This window comes from Papio anubis, chromosome 3 (assembly GCF_008728515.1).
Source record: "Papio anubis isolate 15944 chromosome 3, Panubis1.0, whole genome shotgun sequence".
Lineage (NCBI taxonomy): Eukaryota > Metazoa > Chordata > Mammalia > Primates > Cercopithecidae > Papio > Papio anubis.
In genome coordinates this window covers 161,373,888-161,387,272 of record NC_044978.1, presented here as the reverse complement: position 1 = coordinate 161,387,272, position 13,385 = coordinate 161,373,888, and the positions used below count along the sequence as shown (strand labels likewise).

At 38.5% G+C, this 13,385-nt stretch overlaps 1 protein-coding gene across 4 annotated transcripts in view; it reads left to right on the top strand.

The window, feature by feature from the left end:
• ANAPC4 (anaphase promoting complex subunit 4) overlaps window positions 1–13,385 on the top strand; it is a 41,967-nt gene that overhangs the window by 1,803 nt on the left and 26,779 nt on the right. For all 4 annotated transcript variants that reach the window (XR_002521978.2, XM_003898551.4, XM_009206620.3 and 1 more), the window contains exons 3-9: window positions 1,631–1,736; window positions 4,546–4,678; window positions 10,174–10,248; window positions 10,389–10,415; window positions 10,510–10,554; window positions 11,627–11,711; window positions 12,399–12,503. Coding sequence is in view for 3 of the 4 variants with exons in the window: in XM_003898551.4 (XP_003898600.1) it covers window positions 1,631–1,736; window positions 4,546–4,678; window positions 10,174–10,248; window positions 10,389–10,415; window positions 10,510–10,554; window positions 11,627–11,711; window positions 12,399–12,503 (576 nt within the window). In the remaining variant the exon portion in view is untranslated. The remainder of the gene's footprint in view (window positions 1–1,630; window positions 1,737–4,545; window positions 4,679–10,173; window positions 10,249–10,388; window positions 10,416–10,509; window positions 10,555–11,626; window positions 11,712–12,398; window positions 12,504–13,385) is intronic.

The following is a 13,385-nucleotide window of genomic DNA, read 5'->3' as shown; positions in this document are numbered from 1 at the left end:
TGAGGTCAAAGAATTGGAGTTGAGTATTGTAGAGATGAGCTGTAAAGAGGGGCGGTGGATGGAAAGTGGGAAGTTTGAAATGGAGATTTTGGTGGCCCTGCAGTTGCTGGTAATGACCAGGCCAGGGGTGTGACCCTGAGAGTGGCTGAGTGCAGTAGAAGATGTGATCACTGGAGGAGAGGCAATTGAGAGCTAGGGCATCATAGCTCTTGAAATCACCAAAAATGAGGATGAGTGTGTTGCTAGAAAGCATAAGGGAGCCAGGTATCCAGATCTTCGAGGAATGAGGGGAATGGCCTAGGGGTCTGTAGAGGACTGCAATTAGAGGGATAGTGGTCGTATGGTGTGATTACATGTGATTCAAAGTTAGGAGATTTTCAAGAAGAGAAGAAATGGCATCAGGCATCAAGGAAGACACCTACTTCATCTCCTGCCCAAGAGTAGCAGTACAAGGGCTGTGGGATACAAAATGGCCACCACCTAGCAAGGCTGCAGGGAAGCATTGTCCTCAGATGAGAGGCACATTTCAGAGAAAAGTATGAAGATATTAATTTCATGATGACACCTGACCGTGAGCTATAGAAAGCACAGAGGAAGGGTTTCAGAAGTAAGGAATGGCAGGAATGGTTTCAGAAAAGAGAGGGTCAAGTCCAGGAGATGATGTAACCCGGAGTGAAGCGTGCTGTGATCTGTGAGATAAGGCAGGGTCATGGTGGTGAAGCTGAGTGTGGAGATGGGGAGGGGTCTTGGAGAAGCATGTGCATTTTGTGAAGCCTTTTCTTCCTTACTGTCAGTGGTTGTATAGAAGCTGCTACAGGGGCAGTCGTAGAGCTCTTGGGCAACATTTTGACCTTCCAAGGTGGGAATTTACTGGTGTGGAAATGGAGATTTAGAATGGTTAAGTGATTTGTCTAAGATCCATGGCTAGTGAGTGACACAGCTGAAATTAGGTACCACGTGGACTAATTCCAAGCTTAGTATAATTTGACTATATTACAGCTAGCTACCTTTTTAGTGGTGTTTGTGTTCTTTTATTTCTTTTTTGGTTGTCACCTTGGACAGCCTTCTTTATAAAAGATAAGTCACCCGTTGACATAAAAGATTAGGTACAGGGCCAGGCACGGTGGCTAACATCTGTAATCCCAGCACTTTGGGAGGCCGAGGCAGGTGGATCACCTGAGAGGTCAGGAGTTCAAGACTAGCCTGGCCAACATAGAGAAACCCCATCTCTACTAAAAATAAAATATTAGCCGGGTGTGGTGGCATATGCATGTAATCCCAGCTACTCGGGAGGATGAGGTAGGAGAATTGCTTGAACCCAGGAGGTGGAGGTTGCGGTGAGCTCAGATTGCGCCACTGCACTCCAGCCTGGGCAACAGGAGCGAAACTCTGTCTCAAAAAAAAAAAAAAAAAAAAAAAAAGAAGATTAGGTACAGGATTAAATTAGACCTTGTTTCACCCATTTGTTTTAAAAGACCTTGTGTTCATTCAGACACTGTTGTCTTTTTCTGTTCTTCTGATAGCTAAGTGAGAGATGGTCATTTAAAAAAATTTTTAGTAAGGCTCTAAGTTTATTTTATTTTTGGAAATGGATTTTTAATTTCCTGCCATTCTATCTGCTTTGTCTTAGGTTTTACTTCATCGGCTGGCCAGTTTTCATCGAGTTTGGAGTTTTCCGCCAAATGAAAATACAGGAAAGGAGGTGACGTGTCTGGCATGGAGACCAGATGGCAAACGTAATGATAATATTACAAAAAATATGTTTTTATTTTCACAAAGAGTATTCTGTAAAGCCCATTTTCAGAAAGGATTTATTGTTCTTAGTATACGTTAGAGTTATAAAGATCAGTTTGAGAATTTAAAAAAAAAATGCCTTAAAATATTTTTATAGAACTCAGAGTAATTCTGCTATCTTGTTTCTTAGCAAAGATATTTCTTAAATAAAATCTAGCTTCTCGGCAGAGATAACTCCAAAGTGAAATCTGATGGAATATACAAAATGTTTTGGTTTTGTTCTTTCCACTGTCATCTTGTCCTGTATTATTTGGCCCAAGCACCACTTGCCACTCGCCAGTGAGTTAGTTCAAAGCCATCATGGCCTTTTTCTTTCACAATATATTTTCGCACGAAATGGGTGGCACATATTCCCTTGGTGCATGTGTGTTTGCCTCACCTGAGGCACTATCAGCTTTGGCCCCATACCTTCCATTTCTGTGTGTGATCTTTCTTCTGGCACCCTCTTATGTTATCGCCTGTTAGGGCTCTGGTGACTGAACTCTCCTTCTCCATGTAATGTTTTTACAATGACAGTCCGTATTGGAACTGTTGTACACATACGATCAGTGCAGTAAAATGCTGTAAACTACAATTTAAAGTTCATTTATATCATTGGTACTTTAAGAGAAAAGCGAATTGTTTTTGTAAAATATGTGTTATTCTTTGCTTAATTTTTCTGTAGATAAGTATAAACTATTTAAAAATTTTATTGGTGCTTTAAGAAAAAAGTGAATTGTTTTTGTAACATGTGTGCTCCTCATTGCTTTTTTTTTTTTTTCCTCCCCAGACGGTGTCTTACTCTGTCGCCCAGGCTAGAGTGCAGTGCAGTGGTGCGATCTCGGCTCACTGCAACCTTGGGCTTACTGAAATCTCCACCTCCTGGGTTCGAGCAATTCTCCTCCCTCAGCCTCCTGAGTAACTGAGACTACAGGTGTGCACTATCATCCCTGGCTAATTTTTGTGTTTTTTCGTAGAGACAAGGGTTCACTGTGTTGGCCAGGCTAGTCTTGTACTCTTGGCCTCAAGTGATTTGCCCACCTTGGCCTACCAGAGTTTGGGGATTACAGGCGTGAACCACTGCACCTGGCTCTCATTGCTTAATTTTGTCCCTAGATAAATATAAATAAGTACTTAAAAATTCCCTAGGCCTAGCGCAGTGGCTCATGCCTGTAATCCCAGCACTTTGGGAGGCTGAGGCAGGTGGATTACGAAGTCAGTAGTTCAAGACCAGCCTGGCCAGTATGGTGAAACCCCATCTCTATTAATAATACAAAAATTAGCCAGGCGTGGTGGCAGGCACCTGTAATCCCAGCTTCTCAGGAGGCTGAGGCAGAGAATTGCTTGAACCCAGGATGTGGAGTTTGCAGTGAGCCGAGATCACACCACTGCACTCCAGCGTGGACTACAAGAGTAAGACTCCGTTTCAAAAAAAAAAAAAAAAAATCCCTGAAAGCAGATCACTTAGAGATGACAATTGTTCTGTTTTGGTGAACATCTTTTCCAATATTTTCCGATAAAATGCATACATGTAGAGATCTAGATGTAGTTTTATCAAAAGACGGTTATTTGGTGCATGCCATTTTGTTGTATAGCTTTTTCTTTTTCTTTTTCCCACTCACTTTTTCCCATCAGTGTGGATAGATTTACCACATTAATGTTAATTGCATGCTAACCCACTATATTTATCTACTAAATTACTAAATTTAGTAAATTTAGTAATTTACTAAACCTGTTCCCCCTTGGTGGGTATTTAGATGGTTTTCAATTTTTGGCTTTGATAAGCAATGCTGTGTAAACATTCTGAACACTGGGAAGAACTTTGCCAGTAGCTCCTTAGATTAAGTCCCAAAATGGAATTTCCAGGAATGTCTTAAACATTCTGTGTGCATTCTGTAGTCATTTTGCTTGGAGTATATGTAGAATATGTGTACGATTAGAGGACTTTTATAAGTAAAGTTCTGAGATCTTGCTCTAAATCATTCAAAAACATGGAATGTCAAAGATAAATCATAAAAGTGTGTGTTAAAATGTATTTAAGTAGTTGTGTTATTCATTTTTTTTTAATCTCATGTTTTTGAACAGTAAAATATGTTTTTTTGTTAGATAATGATCAAGTTTGTTTTAAATTGTTTTTAAGAAAGAAGGCTGGGATTGGTTCACATCTGGCAAAGTTGCATGTGATGGTGATATGCAGTGAAACTCACTGCCCTCTTTTTGGAAATTCTTAAATTCTTAAATTGCACATTAGGAAGAAATAATGACTTGCGTACAGAAACCATACTAGAAAATTCAGCCGCACTCAAAGAAAGATTTATGTGTGTTTAATGGCCTCGTTTCCCACCATGGTTTAGAAACATAAAAGAAGAATAAAAAGCATTCCAAGAACAAAGCAGATGGAATCACCGCTTACCTTTTAGACATGTGATAAGATATAATTGTTTATTTGTGGAAGCCTCTTTTGTATTTTCTGCTTGACAAGAGGGTTTTCAGTTTGGAGACTTTGATGTGTAAGACGTTAAGTGTGATACATGAGAAAGTAGTAGATATCCTATAAAGTTTGAGCACTTGAAAATAAGCTTAGATAGTAATGTAACTACAGCATATGCAAATATTTCTTTTTTAGTTTTTAAAATATTGAAGGATGTTTAGGTCAAAAATTGCCATGATTAAGATGCACTTAAAAGAGTAAAACTGGGCAGTAAGTGAAACATCCATTTATTTTTCTCAAATGTTACACTAATTTATTCTGATTGTTTTTTCTTATTTTAGTTTTGGCCTTTGCTCTTGCTGATACCAAGAAAATTGTTTTGTGTGATGTAGAAAAACCTGAGAGCTTACACTCTTTTTCCGTGGAGGCTCCAGTTTCCTGTATGCATTGGATGGAAGTGACAGTAGAAAGCAGGTAATTAGAAGAACGTATGTAGTCATAGGATATTCATGAGATTTTAATTTTTTTAAATGGAAACTTAGGAGTATTTGAGTATTAAGTGTATGTGTGTTGCATTTAAATTTTGGTTTCAGTTTATCAAGATGAAATTTTTTAATGCTTTCTTAGATTTTTTTTCCTTCTGATAAACATCTATAGGCATACCTCAGAGATATTGTGGGCTTGGTTCCAGACCACTGCAATAAAGTGAACACTGCGATAAAAGCAAGTCATTTGAGTTTCTTGGTTTCTCAGTGCATATAAAAGTTATGTTTATACTATGCTATGGTACATTTAAGTGTGCAATGACATCATGTCTAAAAAAATTAAGTATGTACCTTAGTTAAAATATACTTTATTGCTAGAAAATGCTAATGATCATCTGAGCTTTTAGTGAGTGGTGATCTCACTGGAAGTGGAGGGTTTTGCCTTGGTGCTGATGGCTGCTGACTGATCAGGGTGGTGGCAGCTGAAGGTTAAGGTGGCTGTGGCAATTTCTTAACATCGACAATGGTGGAATTTGTCACATCAGTTGACTCTTTCAGGAAAGATTTCTGTGTAGCATGAGATGCTGTTTGATAGCATTTTACCCAAGGTAGAACTTCTTTCAAAATTAGAGTCAGCTCTCTCCAACTCTACTGCTGCTTTATCAACTAAGTTTATGGAATATTCTAAATCCTTTGTCATTTCAACATTGCTCATAGCATGTTTACCAGGACTAAATTCCATCTCAACAAAGCACTTTGTTTGCTCATCCATAAGAAGCAACTCCTTATCCGTTCAAGTTTTATCATGAGATTGCAGCAATTCAGTCCCATCTTCAGGCTCCACTTCTAATTCTGGTTCTCTTGCTCTTTCCACCAGATCTGCAGTTACTTCCTCCAGTGAAGTCTTGAACCCCTCAAAGTCATCCATGAGTGTTGGAATCAAGTTCTTCCAAACTCATGTTAATGTTGATATTTTGACTTCTTCCCATGAATTGTGAATGTTCTTAATGGCATCCAGAATGGTGAATCCTTTCTAGAAGGTTTTCAATTTGCTTTGCCCAGGTTCATCAGAGTGATCACTATCTATGTCAGCTCTAGCTTTATGAAATGTTTTTCTGAAATAATAAGACTTGAAAGGTGACCAGGCATGGCAGCTCATGCCTGTATCCCAGCACTTTGGGAGGCCAAGATGGGCAGATCTGTTGAGCTCAGGAGTTCAAGACCAGCCTGGGCAACATGGTGAAACCCTCTTAAAAATTAGCCAGGCATGGTAACTATAGTCCCAGCTACTCAGGAAGCTAGGAGGGAGGATCACCTGACCCTGAGGAGGTTGAGGCTGCAGTGAGCCGTAAGTGGACCACTGCACTCCAACCTGGGTGACAGAGTGACCTGTCTCAAAAAAAACAAAAAACAAGACTTGACAGTCTACTTAACCCATGTGATGCAGAATGGATTTTTGTGTTAACGGGCATGAAAACAATGTTAATCTTATATCTGTCAGAGCTCTTGGGTGACCAGTCATGAATGAGCAGTAATATTTTGAAAGGAACCTTTTTTCAGAGCAGTAGGCCTCAACAGTGGATTAAAACATTTAGTGAACCATGCTGTAAACAGATACGCTGTCGTCTGGGCTTTGTTGTTCCATTTATAAAACACAGATGGGATAGATTTAGCATAATTGTTAAGCGCTGTAGGATTTTCAGAACAGTAAATGAGTTTTGAATTCAACTGAAAGTTACCAGTTGTGTTAATGCCTAGCAAAAGAATCAGCTTATACCTTTGAAGCTTTGAAGCCAGTCATTGACTCCTCTCTAGCTATGAAAGTCCCAGATGGTGCTATATTTCACTGGCTTTAAAATACGTATATATATATGCACACACACACACACACAGATACACATATATACATATATATATCATATATATACATACATATATCATACATATATGATATATATATATTTTTTAATAAATAAATAGAAAATCCTTGATGGCATCTTCCAATAAAAGGCTGTTCTTCTCCATTGAAAATCTGTTGTTGAATGTAACCACCACCTTCAGTAATTTAGCTGGATGTTCTGGATAACTTGTTGCAGCTTCCTCTCAGCACTTTCTTTTTTTTTTTTTTTTTTTTGAGACGGAGTCTCGCTCTGTCGCCCAGGCTGGAGTGCAGTGGCTGGATCTCAGCTCACTGCAAGCTCCGCCTCCCGGGTTCCCGCCATTCTCCTGCCTCAGCCTCCCGAGTAGCTGGGACTACAGGCACCCACAACCGCGCCCGGCTAATTTTTTGTATTTTTAGTAGAGACGAGGTTTCACCGTGGTCTCGATCTCCTGACCTTGTGATCCGCCCGCCTTGGCCTCCCAAAGTGTTGGGATTACAGGCGTGAGCCACCGCGCCCGGCCTCCTCTCAGCACTTTCATAGAATTGAAGAGAGTTGGGGCCTTACTCTAGATTAGGTTTTGGCTTAACAGAATGTTGTGGCTGGTTGGATCATCTGTCCAGATCACTAAAACTTTCTCCATATCAGCAGTAAGGCTATTTCACGTTCTTACTATTTTTGGATTTACTGGAGTAGCACTTTTAATTTCCTTTAAGAACTTTTCCTTTGAATTCACAACTTGGCGGACTGGCAAAAGAGGCCTAGCTTTTGGCCTAATCTTGGCTTTCGACGTGCCTTCCTCTCTAAGCCTAAGCATTTCTAGCTTTTGATTTAAAGTGAGACAGTTGAACACTTAGAGATCACTGTAGGGATATTAACTCATCTGGTAGCAATATTGTGTCTCAAGGAATAGGGAGTCCTGTGCAAAGGAAGGGAGAGAGGGAACGGCCAGTCAGTAGAGCAGTCAGAACACTCACATTTCTCCATTTTAAAAAATTTATTTTTATTTATTATTTATTTTTGAGATGGAGTTTCGCTCTCACTGCCCACGCTGGAGTGCAGTGGCGCCATCTCGGCTCACCACAACCTCCACCTCCCAGGTTCAAGTGATTTTTCTGCCTCAGCCTTGCGAATACCTGGGTTTACAGGCATGCGCCAGCATGCCCAGCTAATTTTGTATTTTTAGTAGAGATGGGGTTTCTCCTTGTTGGTCAGGCTAGTCTTGAACTCCCAACCTCAGGTAATCCGCCTGCTTCGACCTCCTAAAGTGCTGGGATTACAGGCATGAGCCTCAGCGCCTGGCCTTATTTATTTATTTTTTGGGACACAGTTATCATTCTGTCACCCAGGCCAGAGTGCAGTGGTACAATCTTGGTTCACTGCAGCCTCTGCCTGCGGGATTCAAGTGATTCTCCTGCCTCAGCCCCCTGAGTAATTGGAATTAGAGGTATGCGCGACCACACCCAACTAATTTTTATATTTTTAGTAGAGACAGGGTTTTACCATGTTGGCCAGGCTGGTCTCGAGCTCCTCTCAAGTGATTTGCCCTCCTCGGCCTTCCAAAGCTCTGGGATTACAGGTGTGAGCCACCACACCCGGCCGAAGCTCACCACTTTATATGGCCATGGTTTGTGGTCCCCACCCCCAAAACAATTGCAATAGTAACATCAAAGATTACTGACCTCAAATCACCATGACAAATACTATAATAATGAAAAAAATTGCAATATTGCAAATATTTCAAAATGTGACCCAGAAGCACATGTGAGCACATGACTGCTGGAGAAAGGACTCCAGTAAACTTGCTTGGCTGATAGACTTGTTTGACACAGGGTTGCCACAAACTTTTAATTTGTGAAAAATGCAGTATCTGGGAAGCAGGATGAAGGGAAGCACAGTTGAAGGAGATAGGCCTGTATTTTCTTACTGGAGCAGTAAACCTGAATAGCTAAGAGTTTTCTCCTCTTTCTAGTCATTTCATACTCCAAAAATAGTTACTGAGACAAAAAAACAAAGCTCCATAAAATGGTGAAATGAAAAACAACCTCAATTTGCCAGTCAGTAATTTTAAAGTTATGTTAATTAATACATATATTAATTTCCATTTCATGATATATATCATCTGAACTTTTTTTTGTCTCAGTAAGTATTCTTAGAATATGGAAACTGCTAAGTTGAGCCTTCTGTTCCAATGCTGGACAGGTTTTTTCTTTGTCCATGGTCCTGATAGTTTCTTTGTTTCATAAAAATAATTCTGCCTTAGTCTGTATAGTCAAGTAATACACTAGGGTTACAGTGAAGAAGGCCGGAGGAATCAGTGGTTTTGGCTAATGCTGAAAACAAAAATTGTTTTTCTTTTTTGGGGAAATATGGTAATTTTCTTTGTATTAACTTTTCCTTTCTAATTAACTTATACTAAGTATCAAATGAATTTGTAAATCCTGAATATTAATTGCCAGCTTTCCTAAGGGAAGCCTGAAAGAATGGGATGACAAGGGTTTGACCTGGGGTTTGAAATTCACTGCGGATAAACTGGAGTGATAAATCCATCATCAGATCATGAAGGATTACAAATGGTTATGTGAATCTGTAGAAAGTTAGAGGGTCAGAGCATACCATGTAAGTCCTATTCCAGCCCAGTTATCTGCTATGTGTATTCCCAACATACTTCCTACTGACAGTTTAGAAAAGTTATATGGAGATTCCAGGGTCTCTCAAGACAGCTCCTTTTTGTTAAAGTAGGAAAAAATACTTGCTAAATCACCACTTTTTTACTTGCTCATTCATTTATTTCCAACCTTATTTGGAGTTAGAATTGGGAAGGAAAAGGGGGAAAATAAGACTATTTCAAAAGGCATGGTGTAGTCTCATATACCTGTTGGATTCTTAAATCCACAAGTGTATATAAGTCATAGAACCAATAATCAAATCATACAGTAGGCCATGCACAGTGGTTCATGCCTATAATCCTAGCACTTTGAGAGGCTGAGGCAGGAGGATTGCCTGAGACCAGGAGTTTCAGACCAGTCTGGGCAACATAGTGAGACCCCCCATGTCTACAAAAAAATAAAAAATATTAGCTGGATATGGCGGCTTGCACCTGTAGTCCCACCTACTCAGGAGGCTGGGGCAGGACGATGGCTTTAGCTCAGGAGGTGGAGGCTGCAGTGAACCATGATCACATCACTGCAGTCCGGCCTGGGTGAGACCCTGTATCATAAATAAAAGATAGGGTAATTGCAGTGTTCTTTAAAATTACTCTTAGTAGTCATATGTTTAGTGTGAGTTTTTAAGTGAGAGTTAAGAAATCATAAATTCTAAGTATCTGAGTATATATGAATGCATTTGATATGCTAAGAGAAATGTTTATTATCATTTCTCTAAAGTTTGCAGGCTGATGTTTTTTTCCCCCTAAAATAACAAAGAAATTCCTACTTTTCTCATTTGGGACTGTTAAACTGACTATAACTGTATAGTATTTGTGGCATCTATTTACTTGATAATGTTGTAAAACTGGGTATCTTTTTAAAAAATTAGCATTTTTAATGGTAAGAGAAGTAAAATCTTTGGTGTTTTTATAATACTTTCATTTTTTCCTTTTTAGTGTTCTCACATCATTTTATAACGCTGAGGACGAATCAAATCTCCTCTTACCTAAACTACCTACACTGCCAAAAAAGTATGTATCACTGGTTTCTTTGAAATTAATCTTGCAGATTTCTCTTTCTTCTGCTTTTAACACTGACAATTTTCTCATGCATTTTAAAATATGTATTTTTTCTGAGAGTATTTTTTACCTTAATCTCTGTTTTCTTCTAGCTATAGCAACACCTCAAAAATATTTAGGTAAGATATGCCTTTTCTTGTTTTCAAGTAAGATAATCTGTTATTATTTGAAAGATAGAATTGAAAGATGACCCAATTTATTTGTATATTTTAGTGAAGAAAATTCTGATGAAATTATTAAGCTCTTGGGAGACGTCAGGTAAGTCTTACAGATAAATAAGTCTAATTTCTTAAAGTTATTTCATATTTGAGGCAGTTTTCAGAAGCTTTAAGAGCAAATCCTTTATTTGCCATTTTATTTGTTTTTTTGTTTTTGTTTTTGTTTTGAGATGGAGTCTCTGTCACCCAGGCTGGAGTGCAGTGGCGCAATCTCAGCTCACTGCAACCTCCATCTTCCTGGTTCAAGTGATTCTTCTGCCTCACCCTCCCGAGTAGCTGGGACTACAGGTGCCCGCCGCCAGGCCTTTCTAATTTTTGTATTTTTAGTAGGGACGGGGTTTCACCATGTTGGCCAGGATGGTCTTGATCTCTCGACCTTGTGATCCACCTGCCTTGGCCTCCAAAAGTCCTAGGATTATAGGCGTGAGCCACTGTGCCTGGCCTAATTTTTGTATTGTTAGTAGAGGCGGGGTTTCACCATGTTGGCCAGGCTGGTCTCAGACTCCCGACCTCAGAAGATCCACCCACCTTGGCCTCCCAAAGTGTTGGCTTTACAGGCATGAGCCACAACACCTGGCCTCATTGTTGACATTAATACCTTCAAACAATATATAGACTTTAATATCTATTATTGTTTTTATTGTGTGGCCTTTCGTTTTATCAAGTTTTAATAATAATATGCACATATGTTTAATAAATAAAAGGATATAAGTACTAGAGTTTCTAAAATTTAAGTATTCATGTTTTTTAAGCCCGTGTAATATATTTAGCATCATAACCATGATAAAACTGATGGCACTTCGTATTAGTTGGTAAAAGGATTGTTTTGTTATTGATGGTGCATAAATATAGTTGTTATTAAAATAACGTATTCTTATTTTACCGTAAGTTGATTTTTTTTAGGCTAGAGGAAATTTATGTTCTTTGAAAAAAGGAATAAACCTGATACGATTGAATATTGAGTGTTAGTGGATTTGATGTTTCACTTCCCTCTGCAGGGGAGCTTTAGCATGTAGATTATATGAAAGCAGTAATAATTTATATCTTGGTTTAAGAATGTAATCATCTGTGTTGTTGATTCGTTCTCAGCTTGTTGCATTATTTTTAATTAGGCTTAATATTCTTGTCCTTGGAGGAAGCTCTGGATTTATTGAGCTTTATGCTTATGGAATGTTTAAAATTGCTCGAGTCACGGGGGTAAGATTTCTTTAAAATTTTCTCTTTCTAAATTGTTTCTCTTAGAATATACTAAGTACTTATGGAAAAAGAATAAAACACCAGGTTTTTTTTCAGTCTCAGTTTTTAGAATTAAATGTTCAGAGAATGATTTTCTTACTAAGATAAAATAATTGTGATATGTCTATAAAGATTGGGAGCTATTTGTGGAATTAGTCAAGTTTGTTTGTTTGTTTTTTTCTTTAACAGAAAGATTAGTATGATACACTTGATTATGATTTAATGTTTTTCCAGTGTGAGATGTAAAAGAGCTTCAATTTGTGATTGGAATGTAAATCTTCAGAAGCATTCTTAAGTCCAGTACTGAATCTACTATAGTTGCTACGTCTCAGTCTTCTCCATAGCTTTTTCATCTCAATCTTACCACTCCCAAAAGGGGTAGAAAATATGGTAGGCTCTGTGGAATATGTTGTTTCTCCAGCACCTGATTTGAGACTTGGGTAGGGGTGAGGGAACCAGGTTGTTTTTGTGGCCTTGTAACTAGAAAGGCCCATGCAGGCAGACACTTACCTTCATCTGCTCCATGTGTGTGGCTGGAGCTCGGAGTATATGTTTCTGCTTTTTAAAGCTCTGAATTTTTGCTTTCTGCATGATAATCAGATTCAACCTAGCAATGATAATATACTAAGGGGTTTGACTCTTTTACAGATTGCTGGAACTTGTCTTGCATTATGTTTATCAAGTGATTTGAAATCATTATCAGTGGTCACAGAAGTCTCTACCAGTGGTGCTTCAGAAGTTTCATACTTTCAGGTGAGTATTGGAACTTGATAACAGTAGAGAGTAAATATGTATTTAACAGGTTTTATATAGGTTTTTATCCACATCTCACTGTATTGTAATGATCCTTAAAATAATACAAAAAAATTGACTTGGAATTTCTACATCCTAATATATTGAGTGTTATTATAGTGAATACCATATTATTCTCCCCATGCTCCAATACAGTTTTCATAAAAAGTGTTTTGATGGTCTATTAATGACCATATTAATTTGTTGCTATTCCAGTTTGACTTCGTACCAAGTGTTTGCTTAGGACTACTATCCCTGAAAATAATAAAGTCTTATATTTATTGATTGTTTAATATGTGCCGTATACTGAATGCTTCAGAACAATTGATTTGAATCTTCACAGCATCGTAATAGGCAGATACTGTTGTTATCCCCATTTTATAAGTAAGTACTTGGACACACAAATACTTCAGAACTTGCTTGATGTCACAGGATGGGAAAGTGATGCTAGGCAGTCTGGCTGCATAGTCTGTACTCTTAACTAGCACATTGCATCTTGTGTAAAACGATCACTTAATATTGGGAAAACACTTTATTGTGTGCTGTCTGCATTGTAGATTGAGGAAACTAATTGGGCTCCCATAGAGTATCATAGCCTTGCCAAGAAATCGTCTCAAAGTTTTCATCTTAAATATCCCAGCCACTTAAGTATGTGTGAATCTCAAACAAAAGTAGAACAAAAAAGATGCAAGATGCAATGTGTGTGATGCCTTCCAACATTCTCTTTGTATTCAGAGCATCAGAGAACTCTTGATTTACTATTCACTATAGTAATGATTGTTCATACTTGCTCATCATCTTAAAGTTATGTGAAACTATGACCACCAGGATTGCATTTGGGTT